The sequence below is a fragment of the Lygodium microphyllum genome, chromosome 25 (assembly GCF_053477565.2).
Source record: "Lygodium microphyllum isolate KBCC chromosome 25, Lygodium_microphyllum_v1.1.10, whole genome shotgun sequence".
Classification (NCBI taxonomy): Eukaryota; Viridiplantae; Streptophyta; class Polypodiopsida; order Schizaeales; family Lygodiaceae; genus Lygodium; species Lygodium microphyllum.
Window position 1 is genome coordinate 23,979,670 of NC_141159.1, and position 22,263 is coordinate 24,001,932.

Sequence of the window (22,263 nt, forward strand, 5' to 3'; positions counted from 1 at the left end):
CAGACAAAGGCCGATGAATGGATCTTGATCTCATTGTCATGAATGGATATTGATCTCCTAATATCTTACTTGAGCCACAAGACTCTAAAGAAAATTATTATGTTAAACTGTGATGAGAGAAATCAAGTTAGGGCTAGAACATTTAACGTGCCAAAAGCCACAATCAAGAATTCAATTGAATTTTTTATAGTAGATTTTAATGAAATAACCATCTCCATATTGCATGAAATGGATGAAGTAACATAGTGGGATATAGACCCAATATAGAAATTTGTAGCCTCTACTTGTGAGGTCATAAGCAAGCATTAATCATTGAGATTGATTCAACCCATGAAGATCACACATTGGAAAGTTTCTGAGATAAGGCAAGCTTCTCTCTCTCCATTCCTTTAGTCATTTAGCATCAAATTTTGTAAAGGTAATAGAATGTCCTTTCAACAACTCTAAGTATTTCTAAGGGCTTGGGGAACCTATGATGATTCATCATCTTTTTGCTATGGTGTTTTCATTTAAGCATTGTTTGCGATAAAACCATTGATAATCCTCATGTGAGTTATAGGAAATTTTCCCACCTCCATTGTGTTGCATATATAGAAAATAAGAATCCCAAGCCATATAGTTTGACTTTTCTAATCCATGGGTATTCTAGATGTTATAATGTTTATGCTTGTTAAGGATCATGTAATTGTATATTTGTAAAACTTAAAAGTACCAGGAAGAAAGTTATATCATGTAGTGTGATGTTTGTATCTATCCACATAGCCTTGAACACTCTTCTAATGACTTGAAAGTTGACTTGAAAGCTCTTCTTGGCTTGTTGTGCCCATTTATCTTTCTCACAGGTGTGGAACATAGTATCAATTAATTTGTAGACCTCTTTTTCATCTTCCTAATACCTTCTTGATCCTTAACTACATTGTGTAGTTTTTAATACTAGTCAACTTCAATTATGTTTGTGTCTCCATTTAGCTTTCTCAAAGATGTGGAACATAGTATCAATTAATTTGTAGACCTCCTCTTCATCTTCCTAAGACTTTCTTGATCCTAACAACCTTTTGTACCTTCTGATACTAGTCAACTTTAATCATAGTTGTGTGCCTCACTTGATAAAGCTTGCCTAATTTGGTAGTCCTTTATTATTGTGTGTTTTTTGATCTAGTAAGAAATTTTCTAGCCTTCATACAACCAATACATGGATCTTTGATAACCTATTTTTCCTCCTAGCTTTTCACATTCTACTCTTTCAAATATGAAATAGAAGAGTCCCAAAACGTTATTGACACCTTCCCCCATGAAATGTAAGAGGGTTATTTGAATATTGGAGAGTAGTTGATGTACTCTAGGTCAAGGTCTTTTAACAAAGATCTATTGTTGTGGCCTTGCCAGCCTCATATTTGCTTTACACAATATTAGTGAGTTTGGGAATATCCCGATTCCCATTTTTTGAATACTAAAAGGGTGGCATCCGAATAACATGCCCACAAGTTTCTCAAAATCATATGATGTGACCTATCATTGGAAAGCGCTTGAAAAATGGAATCTATTGAGCTATAGAGCACTCGATTTGGAGTTATAGTGTTCAAGTTATGACAAATCCAAAGATTTGACCACATGTCCCAAACTTATGGGAAATTCCCATATTCCCCAATATGGTGTCTAGAGAAAACCCTCTTATTCTTGCAAATAGGAAGATTCTCATCACCAAGATCATTATGTAGGCAATATTCCCCTTTGTGCTTTTATGGCTAGCCTCCTCATTATACTCGCTATGTATATTGATGTTCATCATCACAATATTGGGGGATTGCAACTCAATTTTGGGGATAGTGTAGAAATGAAGCTATATCTATGGAGCGAGATTTCTAAATTTTGATCTTAGAGAGCTAATTCCATCCAAATCTCCATATCCATGAATGCAAGGAAAAGTGAATTAATTAGTGTATGAAAATATTTGGAAAAAACATTGTTATGCATTTTAAAACAATATTAAGTCTAGTACATATTCTAAATTGCAGTAAATTGACTTTTTGGAGAATACCATCCTTATACTTTTTGGAGTATACTTTTGACTTTTTATATCACTATATTTTGTTTTCTTTTGGGATTTTATATATTTTTCTAGAGATATCATTAAAAAATGTATTATGGATTTCTGACAAGACCCTCCAAATGACCTTTGAAATCTTATGCTTTCCACAATGTGTAAAAGAGCAACTAATGTGGGAAATACATTTTGAATAATGATCTCCCTGACCTCTAGTACTTTGGATTGTTTTGGGAGTAGTTTGAATTAGAAGAGCAAATTTTTTGTCATTTAATTTTGTGCTTTGTAGTAATTTGCAATAGACGATCTTGGAGTGCAAGCACATTCTTGGAAATATAGATATCTAAGAAACTTGAACTTAAAGCCGTATCTCTTGTTTGTGTGCTAGTGTAAAAAAATTATGTCATGGAAGGTACATTTGACATGTTTCTATATTTTCAAGATAATTTTACAAGGTCTCCACTTCACACCATGTTTGAGGAAAGCGTGGTGTTTAATAAAAAATGTGTAGTGCGCATTTTGATTTCTACCTATTTTTCATCCTTCTATCTATTATTCTTTATTTTAAGGACCTACCTTCCAAAGGTTAAGCAAATCCAATAAACACCTATTTGCAATCAAAAAAATACAATTAGGATTAAGATTGCCCATGTAGTAGCCAAGCTTGTTGATTGATGTGATCTTCTAGGTGCCAATATTATTTGATACAAAAGAGAAATCACAAGGAGAAGGATGGTTTAAAAATACTTTCAAAAATATCATAGCATGATGATAAATTGTACATGGGAACTTATCCAATATGTTAGAATGGAGAAAAAAAAAAAGCCTCATGCTTGTCTTTTACCACATGAGGTTTATATTTCTATAGGTTTGGCTAGAGCACTATAAGTTCAATGTCAATAATGATAATTCTTAGAAGCTTGTTATCATCTAGATGGTTAGCATAGAACGAGCTTTTTAATCCTTGAACATTGGTTTCACCACTTGATGCCCTATTATTGATGCAAAAAGCTAATCATTACTGAAACTTAAATATTAAAAAATAGAAAATCTATTTGGCATGTCAAAATCATCATAAAATATAATCAAAAGAAGTAATAAACAATAAAAATCTTCATTCGGTGAACATCATTAAAAAAGTAAAGCTAATTGGGAAAAACTTAAGACTTCTTCAAAAGGAAAAACTAACAAATGTGCAAAAGTAAAAGCATGACTTCATGAGAAGGCAAAAGTAAGTTGAAATCAAGCACCAAACTAATCTCTCTCTCTCTCTCTCTCTCTCTCTCTCTCTCTCTCTCTCTCTCTCTCTCTCTCTCTCTCTCTCTCTCTCTCCTCTCTCTCTCTCTCTCTCTCTCTCTCTCTCTCTCTCTCTCTCTCTCTCTCTCTCTCTCTCTCTCTCTCTCTCTCTCTCTCTCTCTCCACTTCCCTTTGAACCCTATTGCTCATTAGTCGTCTTCTCCCCCTCCAAACTTCTTCCTTATCCCTCTACTCTTCATTATGTATCTATATGAAGGACCTAATCTACCATTAATGTAGGCAACATTATGATGATACCTCAAGATTACAACATGATTAACACTAGCCTGGACACATGAAATGCATATACTTGAAGTATGCATTTTGTCCTCTTTATTGTCCTACTACTCCTCAAGTCATTCATCTATGTTACGAAGCTCCAAGAGAGTGAGATGTTCAAATTTTTGATCTTATATACACTAGGCATAGCTAAAGGTTGGTTTTTCACGAGAGGTTCCTTGAGCTCTAGCAATAGCATTGTTATCATTTTTTATCCTACCAATGGTGGACTTGACATGATAGAACTCAAATTAAGGATTCTACTCAACACCCAAAGGATGTCTTCACACCCTTTGTTTTCCATATACATTGAAATTTATTGAAAAACCAAGCTATCTCTCTAAGCATTGACAAAACCAATTGCATGTTGTCTACCCTCTTATATGGCTAAAGCTACTTGACATCATCATAGTGCGTCTACTCAACAAACACTATAGATTAGACCAACTAATGAAGATATGGTTGAACCAACTAATGAAGATATTAAGCATATCAAAGGAAGTGAATGATAGAGCAAGTGTTGAGGCATGTAAGTGCAATACCAAACAACCCATTCTTTTATGTACTCTCCAAAATCAAGACTTATCCTATAGTATGGTTGCTCTATCTCCACCTCTATTGCTCTCTCTTCCCCTACTTCACTTCTATGCCAAGTATACAAGCTAGAAGTAGGAACAATTATTAAGAAATCTATGCACACTCATTGTAGATCAATCTCTACCATTGTGGTCAAGATGGTATGGAGAAAAGCTATGATGGTCTTCACTCTGTGATCCAAGACTTTTCACTCCTTTCCCTTGGTTCCAAGGTAGAGAAATGGAACCATATAAGTTTTCATGCATAAGGTCTAAACTTCCATTACGTGCATATGAACATTATGTGTAGGGTTACAGTAGTGCTTCTACCATGTAGTTGGCCTTTTAGCCAATCCCTTGAGCATACAACATCTCGCTTATGCCTTGGCCCTTAGTACATTTTATTCTACAATTTACATGAGAGAAAGAGGGATCTCAAATCTCAATTTTAAATAAAATATTAGTCATACTCTATGATATAGAAATTAATTACCAAAATAATCGATGCCGACTATGCCTTGTGCTTCATGGTGTGATGCTCATGCATCTTTAGGTTTAGACATCCAACTTCTCTTTCTCCTTTGGCACCTCTTCATTGTGAAACTTGTAATATTTGTTTTTTCATCTTGCACATGTGTATGGGCAATGTTGACCCCATGGTAGAGTGTGTTGGTCACTTGGTACTCTAGGATGGGTGAGAGGCCTTCTCACTACAACAAAAAGGCCTCATAGACGCACATTTCGACGTGATTTTTGAATATAGAGAAATTCTTACGGGCGTGTCTATCCGCTTGTCTATTTGCGCGTCTACCATTTCGCGTCTATAATTGCATGTATCAAAGAATTTACACGCACAAATAGACATGCAATAGATGCACATATACACGCGCATATAGACACACTGGTAGACACGCTTTTAAAAGCACTGGTAAACGCGAACAGAAAACAAAAAATGTCCTTTTAAAAAAAAGGTATTTAATTTATTTTTTAAATTTGAATTATAACGCGCGTGTATAAGCGCGTGTAGTCTGCATTATAGACGCGCATATAAACGCGAATTATCTGCAATTTAGACGCGCGGATAGACGCACAAAACAGAACTAGAAAAAAAAACCAGAGAGCATCACATGCTCTCTGGTTTTTTTTCCCCTCCCATACATCAGATTGTGTATTTGGGAAAAAGACAATGTATCTTACGCGCACGAGAATTGAAAATAAAAGTCCATGTATTCATTATATATCAAAAGCATTTACAAGGGAAGTTTAAGTGCTTGCGACCTAAAGCGTGGCCGCAAGCAGTAGGCTCAAAGAGATATCATACATATACAAGAAAAGAAGGCCTCATGAGGAGGTATGGTGCTCCTCTACAAATCTGAAGAGGAAACATCTTCGCTAGTACCACCATGGCTACTAGCGTCGCTATCCCCCTCCTCGCTATGCTTCACATCCGGGTTCGCCTACACACACAAAAGATCAGGGTTGCTTACATAGACAAGGTGGAGAAAAAGTTATAATTAGCTATACTTTTAATAGGAAAGTAAGAAAAACATACCTCCTCTGGCTGTCGAATCCTCATGGCCCGGTTGTATTGGTCCTCAGTGATGAGACCCTCCTTATAAAAGTGAAGCCATGTCGCTGCGCGGTTATGGCCTCGATGGTAACCTACCTCTCTAGGAGTAGGTGTCCTACCAACAATGCTAGTCTGCAAAACATTTAGAGATATACAAACAATTATGAGTCACAATATATTAGACTAACATATATAAAGAATTGAAAGAAATATAAATTTAAAAAAACTAGAAATAAAAATATACTTACAAACTCTGTCTCCCACGACTGTCTACCGCCTGATCCGTAATGCGACAATCCCATTGTTTCCATTTGGATTCGTCGCGCCTCTGTGTGCTGGTGACTCTTCACTTTCTCTGCTGCTTTCTTCTTGGCTTTCTTCCACTCTATGCAGTGGCACATAGGTGGTTGGCTATAGGCTCCACGCCCCTCCTCCAACCTCCGCAGTGAGTTCCTGGCCCATGTCATGAGGTGGGATCTTTTGTTGTGAAGCATATCCCTCACTTTTGTACGTCCCCAATCATCCAAGAATCGCTGACCCTCAGGATTTGGGTACCTCCTATGGACTGCCCTCAACACCTCTTGCCACAAGCCGCTTTTCTAATTTTTGAAGGCAATGAAACAATCTTTAAAACGTCGCATGAATGACGCTCCTCATGTATGCCATTACATCCCTTCCCTCATCATCATGAAAGATGCCACCAGCATTTGTAACTCTATAGTACTGGCGTACAACCTCCTCTACGTGATCTACTGGTGAGGGTGATCGCTCGCCACCTCCTAGGCAACCCCCACACAAGCCTTGTCCTCCCCTTCGACTCTCCCTCCTCCCTCTCTATCGACTACCCTCTACCTCGCTGGACGTACGAGCTTTTGCAAATGCATGTGCTTCTGCAGATGCTTGTGCTTCAACCAATGCACGTGGAACACGTGGAGTACTTGCATATGGAGTACCTGCATGTGGAGTCTGGAAAGTAGTTCCAGGCATAGACGTCAGAGGCGTCCCAGACATGACACTGAACACCTCGTCCGCTATGGGAGAGCGGCCAAGGTGTCTGGTCATCTCTCCCATGAAGTCTTCCCTACTAGGAAAACCTCCAAAAAATGCATTGACCCCCCTGCCAAAGGAGGCCAATGTATCATTCATGCGATCCACATCCGGGTCATTGCTAGATGAACCAGGATATAACATCTGTAAAAAAAGCATAGGAAAAATACAAATTTATTTGCATACAAAAAATCATATATTACATACATTTTCAAAGAGCTTTCTTTAGACATTGAGCATAACACTTAAGTGCTGACTCTTTAGGTTTTTGAAGAGAAGAGTTAAGATGCTGAAAGGGATGGCAACTTCTGAACCTGCACTCTTATCAATCCTAAATTATATTATTCTTCATGGAGCTGTCCTATATATCTTGTGTGTGTCAACCCTCAATTGTATAGCACTAGCTTTCTTAAAAAGGCTGCAGTATATAGGAGGGTAGCACAATTTGGGTTGGTGCGCTCTTGATTTCAAGCACTTTTGTAATATTTAGAAATGTCATCTTTGACGAGAGGGATATCGTGCAGTCCTCTGCATCGGATTCCGATCCGATTTCTCCTTCCATATCATTTGAGGTTGTGCCTTCTGAGCTTGGTCTACTATCCGCTCTTGACCTACTTGCGGATTCTTCAAATCCTAGGCTCCCTCTTGACCTACAAGAAAACTGATAAACACAAACATGAGATTGGTCACATTCATCATTGCAAAAATATATTGTTTACTACCAGAACTGGGAGACCTAGTGCGTGTATCCCCGTGTCTAAATTGCAAGTTAGATGCGCCCTCAAACGCGCTCCAGGGTTAACCTTCTGTCCAGCACATCTATCTGCGCATCTAAGATGCAGCATAGACGCACTGTCAGACGCGCATTCCAGGTCAATGCACGTGTATAATCGCGTGTAGAACTGCAGGTCAACCTTCTGTGCAGCGCGTGTATCATCGCGTGTACACTGCAGAGCACACGCACTAGCACGCACGCACTAAGACACTCCCTCAGACACTATGAGAGAAAACATTTTTCGTGTTTATATTTGCGTCTACACTGAGATGTAGATGCGCTCGGTCGACTGATTTTAGGCCGACGACCGCCATTGATGATTTACAAAATGCAATACATAATGGAATCACAAATCCTAAATACAAAGACAAAGCAGAGAGCGGAAGAGAGAAACAGAGAGAGAGAGAGAGAGAGAGAGAGAGAGAGAGAGAGAGAGAGAGAGAGAGAGAGAGAGAGAGAGAGAGAGAGAGAGAGACTCACCTTGGGTGTTTGGTGTGGCGGGTGGTGGCGCTTCTTCCTTCTCCTTCTTCCTCTCCTTGGTAAGTTACCCTCCCTTGATGCTTGCTTGTTGCTTCTTCTTGTTCTCCTCTTTCTTGTTCTCTCTTTTTTCCTCTCCTTGGCTTTCCTTTTTCCCTTCTTGTGTGTTTGAAATGAAAGAAGAGGTGAGTCATGAGGAGGTGAGGCATGAAGAGACTGCATGTCGGCTAAACTCAAGCTTCAGAACCGCAAAAAACGCAGGAAAGGAAATGCACAGTTTGAAAAGAAATAATTTAAGTATGGTTTGAATTTTGACGTGTGTATCTATTTTTGCGTGTATATGCGCGTCTATTGTTTAGGTAGACGCGAGTATAGACGCGAACATAGACGTGGAAATAGACGCTAATATAAACGCGTAGGTAAACGCGGATATAGACGCGCATTTGGGCTTTATCATAATCTTTTGTTTTTAAGATAAGTTTTGATAGTGAATTCTTATCACTAGTTTTAATGTATTTATGATTATTTTTGTGTATATAAAATTGAGATCTTATGTAAATATATGAATGACAAATATTTTGATGTTATCATGAATTAGGCTTAATCATGTCGACGTCGTCATCCTCAAGTGAGGATGAAACATTGCGTCTTCATAATCGAGACGCATGGCTACGACGAAAAATTAAATACATGTGTGATCGTTGTCGAGGGTGTATTTTTCGAGCATGTCGAATTGCAATGTCACACCTTAGCTTGTATGGAGAATGGGACCGAGAAAAATCACTGGTATTCACTGTTTTTTTTACCACTAAGATTTCATGTCTATGTTACGGGAATTATATATCAATGTACATGAAACTCCCTTTTGTGGTTGAGTAGGATGCGGTGCCACATCCTCAGATGCTCCCTCCTGGGCGTCGAGAGGCTGCAAAACGTCGACGCGAGGAGGCAGAGTCTTCAAGAAGAGTAGAGACTGACGACCATGATAGTAGCCCTCATGAAATGCCCCATCAAGTCGTAGAGGATGAGATTTTGGACAACATGGTACACCATCTATTTTTGCAACCGGTTCAGGGAGAAGGTCACTCTACGAAGCCAGATGATCCACTATATGTGGCATCATCTACTCCGTTGTATAAAGGTTGTACGTACTCCGTTCTTCATGTGTCCGTCGAGATACTTAACTTGCAAACAATTTATGGATGGAGTAATGTCAGTTTGGATGAGTTATTGAAGTAGTTATCAATTCAATTTGGCTTATGAATCATAATATTAATTGTTCTATTTTGAAATCAGACAGAAATATATGTTAGTAGTTTTTTAACTCACTTTTAAAAATATATGTAGGTTATTATCACAAATGCTTCCAAAAGGAAACAAATTGCCAACTAAGAGAGAGCAAGCAAGACATTACTTGACATCTCTGGGAGGCCTCGATTATGTCAAGACCCATGCATGTGTCAATGATTGTGTCTTATTTCGTGGGATTCATGAGTTTGCACGAGAGTGTCCTGTTTGTGGCGAATCAAGATACGAAGTGGAGATGAAGTCAATGGATGTGCCTCGTAAGGTTTTGTAATATTTTTCGATTGTTCCACGTATAAAACTTATGTTCAAGTGTAAGTCTATTGGAAAGCTCATGTCATGGCAAAAAGCACGGCTTGAGGGAAGCATGGCTGAGGGTTGGTTAGTGCAATCATCCCTTGTTGATATCTATGAATATCTTGCTGAAGTGGATCCCTCTCAACCACGACTATGGAAAGATGATGAAGACTTGAGGATGACCTCTATAGTACCTCAAGGAAAAGGAATGAGTAAAGTGCTAACAAAAGAAGAACTTCATAAGTTAAATAGTTTTTGTGTGCCCAATAGTGATGTAATGAGCAAATGGGTGACAATATATAATGAAGCAAGGGCAAGAAGAAAAAGCGAAAGACAAGAATTTCGCACTAGATATGGACGTAATGTCTCATTTCTAGATCATCTAAATGCGCTCCCACGTCATATTGATATAGATTGGTTACATGAGAAAATGGAGAGAATGGAAAAAGATAAGGAAATTAATATATCTTAAGAAGAGTGGGAATACGCACGAGGTTGCTTATCAAAGGTGAGACATACTATCAATTAATTTGTTTCGATAAGTTATTTTTATATAAATAATTGACATGTTTGATCTTCTATCTTTTACTACTAGTGCACATTATTCAATGCACTTTGGTGTGAGGGTAAACATCTTTGAACTCAACGTATAGATGAAAAGAGAAATACCCAAGATTGTGGTGTCCTTGCTCACTTCGAGGATGTCAATGGTACCATGGAAGGTTATTGTGGCTTGATCCAAGATATTCTAAAGCTTGACTTCAGACGATTCTTTATATATGTACTGGATGTGAAGTGGTTTAAATAAGTGGTAACAAATGGTGAGCATTGCACAATCAGACATCATCCAAGTGATTTTTAATCATTGACTCTACAAAATTTCACCAAAACAAGAATGACACATTAGTACTACCTCAACAATGGGAGCAGGTATATATGCAAAGGCTAATTTTTTTATATGTATACATGTGATACATATACACAATATAATAAGTACTTAAGTTTTTTGCTTTTGTTTTTCAAATACAAGTTGTGTATCATCCAATGGTAAAAAATAACCGATGGTGGTATGTCATCCCTATATCTAATTGTTCAAAACCAATATATGGTAATATTATTGACATGGAGATAGCTGATGACAATCTAACAATTAATGATGATGTGCATGATGACACCATAATGGATGATATGCGTGATATAGTACAAGATGAACCTCGCGAGGATGTTCAAGGAAACGGAGAAGAAGACAATAATGTGATTGTCGATGATATTGATAAAGTTATTGAGCAATATAGCAACACATCTGATAGTGGGATAGACTTATTTGTTTCGTTACCTCTTGGTAACATAGACCTAGAAGTAGATAGTTTAGCAAGGGCTGATCTCATTGAAGATGAGATGGATCATTCACTGTAACATACTTAATTTGCTTATTGATTCAATGTGTATTCCTAATTCTATGGTTTTTATCATGCGCACACATGCATACTCAAGAATCAATAGTCAATTTTTAAGCTAAATTGAATTTTCCCTAATAAAAAGGAAGTATCTTTTATCATCTTCAAGTACGTAGAGAAATTACGAGATACATATTGCAATGCTTACTACTAATTGTAAGGTTCTGTCGCTTGCCGCTAATTACTTATATCAGGCTTGTCAACTGGAGGAACTGCCATTCATTAGAGAGCAATGAAAAAGTAATTATTAACTCTATTTTTTTAATTCAATGATTCAATGTGTATTCTTAATTCTATGGTTTTTATCATGCGCACATGTGCATGCTCAAGAATCAATTTCAGGTGGTTAAATAATTATTAATTTTGGTTTTTAATTACGTGAATTGCTAATTTTAGGTGGTTAAATAATTGTGCGTCTGCTGGTGCGTCTATATTAGCGTCTATTTGCACGGATATATAGACACAAAATTCGCGTCTATTTACACACATGTTTACACACACTTATAGACGCTGTGATAGACGCGCACGACTTTGCGTGTCTAACATGCGCGTCTATGCCTCGTTTCTGTTGTAGTGTCTCCGAGGATGGATGAGGAAGGTATGGGCTATGGTTGATGAGTTCCAAGATGGTAGTTGTTATGGTGCAAGTTCTCTACTTAGGGGTGTGTCCTCTTGACTAAGAATGATAGTGAGACTAAAGATGCCACCGAGGAATGGGTTTATTGCTAGGTTAGCCAAAGTCCTCTAGGTGTGTCCCACCTTTGGGGATTAATCAACTAGTGGTTAGGGTGCAACCCAATCCATCTAGCGGGCTAAGCCTTTTAAGCAAAGTTGAAGGTTTCCTACCTTGAAGTGTTGATGATGGAGATAGGTTAGGGCATTGAGTATCACTAACTAATATTAGAGACATCTTTGTGATGTTAAGAGACAAATATGTCCTCCTTATCTGTTGAGCACAATGCTTGTAATAGGAATTACCATTGGTCCTTAAACTCAATCCAATGCCACTTTACCTTGGTTTTTTCTTTATGCAAGTGAAACTTTAGAAAATCATCATATGCATCTCCAAAGAGTGAAAATAAATGCTATCGCACGATAACTTTGCTCAACAATCCATTTCTCATCTTTCTCTCTTCTCTTTTTTCTTTGTTTCTAAAATTTTAATTTACTCTCTCTCTCTCTCTCTCTCTCTCTCTCCCCCCAAATTCCATATGTCTAATTCTCTCTCTCTCTCTCTCTTTCTCTGCCTTCTATTTTAGTTTATTTTTTCCTCTCCTGCCTCTCTCTCTCTCCTCGCTTTTCTTCTCTCTCCTTTTATTCTCCCCCCTCTCTCCTCTCTTTTCCTTCTCTCTCCCTCTCTTATTTTTTCATTTTTCTTCTTCTTCTCTCTCTTCATTCTCTTTTTAATTTTTTTATTCTCTCTCTTTCTCGCTCTCTCTCTCTCTCTCTCTCTCTCTCTCTCTCTCTCTCTCTCTCTTCTTCTTCTTCTTCTTCTTTCACTTTCTTTCCCCCAGTCTCTCTTAAAGTATGTAAAATTTATATTTTTTCTATATATAGTTCTCTCTTTATCTTTATATTCTCTCTCTTCTTCTCCTCTCTCTCTCTCTCTCCTTTTATTCTCTCTCTCTATGCTCCCTTTTCTTCTCCTAGATTTCCTTTTTTTCTTATTTCCCTCTCTCTCTTTTAAAATTTATCTTTTCTCTCTTTCTCTTTCCTCGTATCTCCTTCTCTCTCCCTTCCTCTCTCTCTCTCTCTCTCTCTCTCAAAATATATTTAAATTTTAAAAAAACTTTTCTCTTTTCTCTTTTTTTCCATCTCTCTTCCTTTGTTCCTCTTTCTTCTTCTCTCTTTCTTTTTCTCTCTCTCCCCCCTCTCCTCTCTTTTCATTCTCTCTCCTCTTTTTTCCTTTTTTTTCTTCTCTTTAAATTCTTTTCTTTTCTATTTCTTTTAAAATTTATATTTCCTCTCTTTATAATTCTCTCTTTGTGTTCAAATTATCTATCTTCTTCTTCTTATTTTCTCCCCCCCTCTCTTCTCTCTTTTTCTTTTTTCTTTTCCTCTCTTTCTCTCCCTTAAATTTTATATTTTCTCTCTCTATAATTCTCTTTCTCTCTATTCCCCCTCTCCCTCCCTCCCTCTCCTCTTCTTTCTTTTTTGCTCTTTGTATATTTCTCTTTCTCTCTCTCTCTTTCTATTAGATTAATTTTTTAAATTTAAACTTTCTTTTTAATTAAAATAAAGAGCTCTCTCTCAATTAGATTAAACTTTTTAGTTTAAACTTTCTTTTTAATGAGAGAGAGAGAGAGAGAGAGAGAGAGAGAGAGAGAGAGAGAGAGAGAGAGAGAGAGAGAGAGAGAGAGAACCTAGGCCCTACACATGAGAGAGAGGGGGGAGGGGGAGAAGAAAAATGTTTAATTTAAAAAAGACAATTCTCTTTCCTCTTTCCCCCTCCTCTATACGTCTTCTTTCTATCATTCTTCTTTTTCTTTTTCTCTCTCTCTTCTTCTATCTCCCTCTCAAAGTATGTGAAAAACTATGTTCAAAAAAATTTAAATTAGAATAGCTTTTAAAAAATTTTAGTTAAAAGAAAAGTTTAAATTAAAAATTTTAATCTAAGAGACACACACACACACACACAGATTCCTAAGCCCCGCACATGAGAGAGAGAGGGGGGAGGGGGAGGAATTTAATTAAAAAGGGGAGGGGAAAAGAAAGAGAGATTATAAGTGACAGAGAGGGGAGGGGGTTTTAATTTTAAAAAGGGGGGGAGGGGGGAAATGAGAGATTACACGTGAGAAAGAGGGGAGAGGAGAGGGTTTTGATTGAAAAATGGAGGTTTAAAAAAAAGAATAGGTTTGGGTAGCCCTCTAAAGGTTCGGGGATTTCCGAACCTATAACGAAAATAATATAGTAGTAAGATAAATTCCATTAGCTTTTATACAATAGGAAGTAAAAAGAGTAGGAAACTTGTGTCCTCCTTAGTGTCAATGAAAAAGTAATATTGGCAAGAAGATACCTCACCTTATTTAGCATCTAGTCAATGATCGCATTTGAAATCTCTCCCCTCTTCCATTAGCAATAGCAAAGAAAACTCAATTCATTGACTTCACACATTCCATGATTTTGGTAAACCATGAATTGGCCTTGCAAAGATAACGATGTTAGAATAAAGTTTGGGAATAAGGCTTGAAGATTGCATGTCGTGTTTAAATATTAGATCATTAGATAGCTAATAAGTTTTGCCATTTGAAATTGAGAAGTTCTAGGTCACTTTTTCTTGAGTTGGGACTAAAGCTTTTCCAAGGTCCATTCTAAGAAGTTCTAGGTCACTTTTTCTAGAGTTGGGATTGAAGCTTTTCCAAGGTCCATTCTAAGAATCTTTCTCCAAGCTAACATGCTTAAATCAAGATAAGTAATTACTCTTCACTCAGATAAGGATTCCCAAGAAAAGCCACACCCTTTTATAGGGAATATTTGTCTCTCACAATAGCCACCATGTAGGAAGGACTAGAGACATCATGACTTACTACAAATGGATTTGTGACAATATTCCTTAAAACTGTAGTCAATGGCACGTTTTCTTTTGGCCATGCCTTTTTAATGATAGGTGGTGCATAGAAAAAATTGGATGAAGAACAAAACATGGTAGATGTGGATGGGCATATTAGGAGCACAAGATGCTAACAACTAGGTTGTCTTAAGCATAAAATAAACCATATATATTGTGTTTGGCATGGTTTGCCAATTTTATCGTAGCTTATTTTGTAGTGACATTTTTAAAGATAAGTTGCAGGTTTTAGTTAAGCCAATGTAACACAACAATGACATTTGAATCCTTTATTGCTAGCTCTAACTCTCCTTTATCCAGAAACTAATGCCAACAACCTGTTCGCAACCACTAAAAACATTGCTCATGAGTTAGATGTGGCAAAGAGTTTGCCATCGTAGGTTGATATGAAGCCATGTGGTTTGAACACATTGGGGCCTTCGTTCATAGAGAGCTTGGTTCGGTGGGCATGAGCTTGGTTCAATATCTAGCTTTTCATAGGCTGGATTTTGGTTCTAAGTATTTGAAAGCTGGCTAGTGAGGCCCTCTCTGGTAAGGCTCCGCATCGTGTGTGGTAGAAGATGTACGCGAGTACACCAACCACAACTCTACGGCCTTCTTCTCGCCCTCGCCCTCGCCCTCGCCCTCGCCCTCTCCCTCTCCCTCTCGTCCCTCTCCCTCTCCCTCTCCCTCTCCCTCTCCCTCACTCTCTCTCTCTCTCGCCCCGGCCGTCACAGAGCCTGATAGGGTGAGCTGCCAGTAGTTGATTCAATTTTCATCCTCTCTCTTGAAGTTCCCTCCCCGGCATGCACCCACGGCATTTCCTAATTAGCCTTATCCTCATTTCAATCCACACCTAAAACCAACTCATCGGCTCGCCTGACGCATCTAATTTCCGATTTCCAGCCATCCACCGACTCCTCCTCCTCCACACTATCATCATGAGACCAACCCTAACATTTTCTCTGATATTGAGAAGCAGAATCCTGGCCGCCAGCCACCATTTCAGTACCTTTCTATGAGTGGCCAAGAACGCACAGCGGAAGCGCAGAGCTGCAGCTCCCGTCTGGTCTTCCTCTGATCAGAAACGTCATGAATATCAAACACTCCGCCGACGACTGTCACAAGCGGCTTAACCTCAACGAGGATGCCAATGAAGAGAGGATAAATGCAGAAGCAGGCGGGCAAGTAGAAAGACCTGATCATGCGATCATGACTAGAAATGCTGCTGGCGATGATCGAGCTGTGCATCACGAGCTTAATGCAGTGCAACCGGCCCTTCGGGCCGTGGCCGTCGTGCCCCGCGGGAAGATCCCGATCCGGCGCATCCCCAACCCTAGCAGCCGCCAGGTGACCTTCTGCAAGCGCCGGCACGGCCTCCTCAAGAAGGCTCAGGAGCTCTCCATCCTGTGCGACGCGCACGTGGCAGTCATCGTCTTCTCTTACACCGGCCGGCTCTACCACTTCTGCAACACCAGGTGCGCATCGTGCCCACAGCCGAGCTAGCGTAACAGTGCATTTTCTAATCCAACAGCAGTCAAATATTGTTGTATCGAGCTCCCGATCGGTGTTTCTCTGCAGGCATCCCAACTGTAGAGCTATTTCTGTTTGGACCAGTAAGGCCAAGTTGGTGTTAAAACTTGGTTGTTCTTAATAGATACGTGGCACAATTTATTTATTGGACCATATGTCATACGATTGGGGTCGTAGATATAGATAGTTCATTAAGGAAGGTTGTTCAGACCTAGTATATTATGTGGATTAGGCTACCTTCCTTCATAAAGAAAGACTAGTTGTTGACATATAATATTGCGTGGACCTTCCACACTTAATAGGGTTAGGTAATGGGTGCCTAGATATTTGGACCAATTGTCCTACTTTGGGCAAGATGGTCCTAGTATTTAGATAGATGTGAGGCCGCATATTGTTGTATGCTTGTGTATTGGAACTAGCTTGGGCTACGGGTTCGCTTGTTCGGAAAGAGTAGTCCTTACACTATGGCTTGAGGAGCAGTTATGGACAGCAGACAAAAGGCTTAGGTTGATTACCACACTATCAAACAAATTAAGTAATGCTTGAGAAGTCCCCTTGTTTTAGTTACTTTGTGTGTGTTGTCATGTGTAGTTGTACTTTTGGAAAATTTTGTGTTGTGTCGGGTATGGTTGTGATTTTGGGTATGTTATATCTTGGGCAATATATGTATATCATCACGAAAAATACTTTTGTACTTTTAAAATTTTCTAGCTCGGTTATTACTTCATGTGTTTATTAAAGTATTTAGTATTGTTTTGTTCTATTTAGTGCTATTAGATATAGACATTTTTCAATGCTGAATATTTTTGGCATTATATGCTATGAATATAAAACATTTGATTGCCAATAAGGGACAAATCTAGTCTTAGAAATTTTTAAATTTGATGACTTGTAAGAAAATTAATAGATTGTGTGGTGTTTTAACTTTTTGATCTTAGGAAAGTTTATTTGAATAGTAACTATGTAGTTTATATTTTCATTTAAATTTTGATAGCGTATCTATTGTAATCATATGATTGTGACAAAAAACTATGAATAGTAACTATGTACTTTATATTTTCATTTAAATTTTGATAGCGTATCTATTGTAATCATATGATTGTGACAAAAAACTATGAATAGTAACTATGTACTTTATATTTTCATTTAAATTTTGATAGCATATCTATTGTAATCATATGATTGTGACAAAAAACTCCTGATTCTCTTGTATTAATTGACGGAAAGTGGTGTTGTTCCGAGTGCTATAGTAGGTAGTTAGAACTTATTTAGTACGTACTACAATCTAAAAGACAAAATTAGGGAAAAATAATTGAAGATTAATACCTCATGTCTTGTATACAACCAACTATGTGTCATCATAAAATCAATCAAGTTGCATTGCCCTTCCTATCTCCCCCTTGCACTTAATATGTCAAGTGAAGCAAGGGATTGATGATGCTTCAAAAGAGCTTTCCTAGTATAAACTTCTTGATTGGTTCCTTACCATGCATTTTTCCTTTGATTTCAAGTTCATTAGCATTTCCTTGTGGCTTGTTCTCATGTTTTCTTGGCCTTTCTTTCTCTTTTTTGAATGAGGTAAATCAAACTTCTTTGCGGATTTTTTGTTTGCCTTAAGACCTCCCTTGGTAGATCAACAATTTTTACTACAACGTGTGAACTTGGATGTATCTTCAAATATTTTGACACAAATACAAGTAAAAATGGTTTAAGATATTAGGCTTTCCCATTGGTATGTTTATCAAATTGATCCTTGGCAAAGATATGTTCGAATATGCATTGGAAGAGCCATTGAATACACATGGTTAAATAACGATGTGTATACTAACGTACTTCGATATCTTTTTTTATGCATATTTTGACATCTATTTTGATGATTGTAAATAAAATATATTGACACTTATGTTGATGAGTACAAATAAAATAGTTTGTAATAGGGATTTATCCCTTTAGGAACCCGATACTTGTTCCATATCTATTATCTTATCATATTGATCCTTATGTCGATGAGTGTAGTGAAAATAGTTTGTAATAGGAATTTTGTCCTTTAGGAATCCCATACTTGTTCCACATCTATTATCTTATCATACATAGATTGCTATTCAAACCTATATAAAACAACAAGCATCGATAAAGTAGTATTGTGACGAATATAAATGAGGCACTTGAATATATAACAAAGCAACAAAACTAGAAAGTACTTAAAAGTAGGCAGAAATATTTATCAATCCAAGCTATATCTCCAAAGCATATAACAAGATGTCTATATAAAACTCTAACTTTTAATTATAAAATTAAAAATATATATAATAGAGGATGATAAGATTCCTAATCGAAGATCTTATCCTTATTAGCCTAATGTTGCAACAAGAAACAAATGTAGATAATAAGAACTCTAGAATGAAACTAGATTGTTAGTATCTAATAATTGGCTCCTCTTCTCCTTGTATCCATAGCATCTCCACAAGTTGCATAATTCCATGGTGCATTGCACACTCTTTCTTCGACATAGTTGTTGAAGTTCTAGTATATCCATAATCCATATTAAAAAGACAATAGATATACAATGAATATTAAATGAATTGAGAAAATAATGAAATGAATATTAATTAAATAAATTGAGTATTGAAATGAATAATAAAATCCAAATCTAGAATATAAAAGCATAACACTTACAAGGTTCATCTTAAAGAAGGCCCAACCCTTGCTTCTAAGATGCGATGATGAGCCTGTTGCAATTGATCACATGGGCGTTGTCCTTTTTGTCGCCTTCACTTATTAGGATTTTTCATTGTTCTTAATCTATTTTTAGTTTTGATCAAGCCCACCTAATCGTTCCAAACCTAGTGTTTGCTCATGTGATGGTTGTCCTTCCTCTTGGAACTGTACATTGTAGATCTCAAGTGTTTTAACGTGTTATCAATGCATCTTGCCCTATTGAAACTAGCATCACATTTCATATAACCCCTCATTGGCCCAATAGTGTGCTAAAAAATAAATATAACTTATACCAACTCTTGAGAAAAATGTAAAATACCAGTTTTTTTTGTACATTATAATCAATTATCTCTCCTTTCCACCCTCATAGTCTCTCCATAAGCTACATAACTCTCATGGCATGATACATGCTCTTTCTCCAACTTGATTATTGAACCTCTAGTGTAGTTGTATCCAAAAAACAATAGTCACAAAATGGATATTTAAATAAACACATAAAGAATTTAAATGACTTGTAAAATCTAGATCTAGAATATAAACAAACTAAAGCATAGAACTTACAAAGTTCACCTCAAAGGGGGCATAGCCATTGCTTCTAAGATGTGATGATGGGCCTAATCCAACTCATGTGCATATTATCCCTTATTATAGGCATCACGTGTTGTACAATTTTAGATTTGTCTACATATAATCATTTGAAAACTTATAAGTAGCATGTGACTATAGAAATTTATGGTAGGAAAGTGTGTTTGATATAATCTTTGAGTGATGGATATTGGTCTTTCTATTTCTCTATGGTGCTATGGTGGTACACATGCACCACAGGCTTGTGCAACTTAGCATTGAATCACTTTCCTTTGTCATTTGTGACTAATTATCACATATCATTGGTAATAAAGTATGACATGCTAGGAGATGTCATGGGGCTCTCGAACTTGTAGCTTGTAATAGTCTCAAATAGGTTGGGGTGATCTCAACCTACCATGATCTATGTATTGCTAGGCTTAGCAAGCATATCAAAGTTATCCTAAGAAGTTATGATGAAGATGGAGATATAAGATGGAATCTATATAAGGGAGCTGTCTACAAGGAAAAAAGAGCTTGGTTGAGTGCAGTGGGTGGAGAGTTGTCATCACCCTTGCGAGCCAACCACCAAGACCCATGGACCGCGTATTCCTTCAAGCATTTCAAGCCGAGAGGAGGTCGAGAAATATGGCTACCTCTCACATAGCCATGTGAACTCTTTCACACACCAATTTAGTGAGATTACCTTTGAATCCGATCAGGTACCTTCTTCCATGAATCCAATGATGGCCTCATGATTCAAGATGCGCCCTCAAGCAAGCTCTATCCCTAAGCTCTAAATGTTGACCTCCGTAGTGATGGGTGTGAGAAGGGGAAAGAGAAGAAGATGAAGATAAAGAGAGGAGAAGAGCTTCTCCATGGTTCATCACTTCCTCACACACCCTCTCTCACACTCCTCTCCCTCTCTCATGCACAAAAAGTAAGAGCAAGAAGCAAGAAGAGAGCAAGTTTGGCCACACACAGGAATGAGCTTTTTAATTCATTTCTTAACTTTTATACATGCCCTTATCCCATCCTTAGACGGCCATTCCCTTTTTGGTAAAGCCTTTGTCCATTCCTTTACTCTCTTTTTTTCTCCTTCATATTAGCGTAGACCTCAATACGTGCCTTTCATTCTTTACAATTTGCATTGGAGACCCTTATTCTTGGATTGATTGTGTTCACTCTTGTGGAGGCCACTGCACTTGTTGCCCTAGCTTTCGAAACCCTAGCAAGCCGAGTTTCTATGAGGTTAAGCCAGTTGAGATTAGATGGGCTCGTTGCTCCTCTACTCCCAAGCTAGTGCTTGGCTTGGTTGCCTTGGCATGGAGTCCATGTTGCAGTGCCCTCCTTGCCATTTCTAGTTTTCTTTTTACTTCCTCCAGTGTTTTTTCTCCTCTTGACTGTGTGACATTTAGTACTCTACTCAAAAAAGTTCTTTGTTGCTTGAGCATTCTTGTCGCAACAGTCGTGGCTTTGCTTTCCTCCAAGAGGCGTTCACTCTCAAAATGGGCAAGCCTATAAGCTAAGTCTTTGACTCTATCTTCATTCTTGGATATCCATTCCTTGGCTCTTACTTCTGATTTTGCTATTGGGTTAGAGTGGCGATCACTTGCTCTTGTTCTCACCACAATGTGTGTATTTGTTGTTGCTCTTGGTTTTTGCATTGTACTTGGCACTCGCTTAGTATAGCTTGCTCGTGGAAGGCTGCTTGAAGTTGGTTGTGTAGCTCTGCTAGCTTCTTCGTGGTCTCCTCATCTCTTTGAGTCTTTGTTGCATGCAATTATTTCTTTGTCTCCTCCCTTTGTCTCTTCAACTCCTCATTTTCTAGCTCTAGGCTCATATTTTCCCTAGTGTTGAAGGCACACATGTTTTCTAGGGCAATGCGATTGTCTCTCTCTTCATCGTACAGATTCTTTAAGTTCTCTTCTTCTTTCCTTGCCTTTAAGGCCTTTTTCAAAGCAATTGTCTCCCTATTTAGAATGGTCATTCCCCTTTTTCTTTCTACCTTGTAGGTTGCAAAGATAATCTTCCCTTCTTTCAGCTCTGCAAATGCGGCCTTTTTCTCCTCCATCATCTCGTTGATTTGGCTTTGAAGCTCTTTTACTAGTTCATCCTGATCTTTAGTGTTGTGCATGGATGAAGGCACCCAAGCAATTGACACTTCTAAACGAGGTAGCTTTGGCCCTTTGGCATGATTTTGCATCAGCTATATCATTGGCCTCTTCATTCTAGCAAGGGGGTTCTTTTGCTAAGGCACGCACAATTTCTTTCACTTTGCTTACTAAGTACTACACCCAACCCATGATGTTACTTTCATTGATTGCCCCTTCACTAGTTTCTTATGTTGGGGTGATTGTAGGGGTGGCCATGACTGGTGGGATTGCGTATAGAGAGGCTTTAGCTTTGCCTTTCACCACCAGCTGTCTCTTTTGATGATGCGCTTGTGCTTGGCATGTCATCTCGTACTAGGCTCATCGTTGCCAATTCCTGAGACCGAGAGGGTTGCTCCATTGATCTCCAAATGGCAAGGGCTCCTCCTGTTGCCTCAGTTGCTCTTTCTTCTCCTCTTGTCTATTCTTATGCTCTTCTTCAAGCCTTTTTTATATCTCCTTCACCCTTTGTAGTTATCTGTTTTCTTCAAAGGAGGTGGATTGGGTTCTTATTTATGAGGTTTGGAGATATTCTTAGAAAAAGCAAGTGAAAAGAAAACACAAAAGCAATAGATATAAAGTAATTATTATTTTATTTGAAAAAGGGATGAAAAATACAAATAAAA

General features: G+C 37.9%; 1 protein-coding gene across 3 annotated transcripts in view; it reads left to right on the plus strand.

Moving 5' to 3' along the window:
* Positions 1-15,107: 15,107 nt before the first annotated feature.
* The window catches only part of LOC148013981 (MADS-box transcription factor 23-like), a 38,996-nt gene continuing 31,840 nt past the window's right edge, over positions 15,108-22,263 (plus strand). For 2 of the 3 annotated variants that reach the window (XM_087666810.1, XM_087666808.1), the window contains exon 1: positions 15,108-16,147. In XM_087666810.1, the coding sequence (XP_087522936.1) occupies positions 15,762-16,147 (386 nt within the window). In that variant the 5' untranslated portion in view covers positions 15,108-15,761. The remainder of the gene's footprint in view (positions 16,148-22,263) is intronic. The other variant, XM_087666809.1, reaches the window with a different exon arrangement.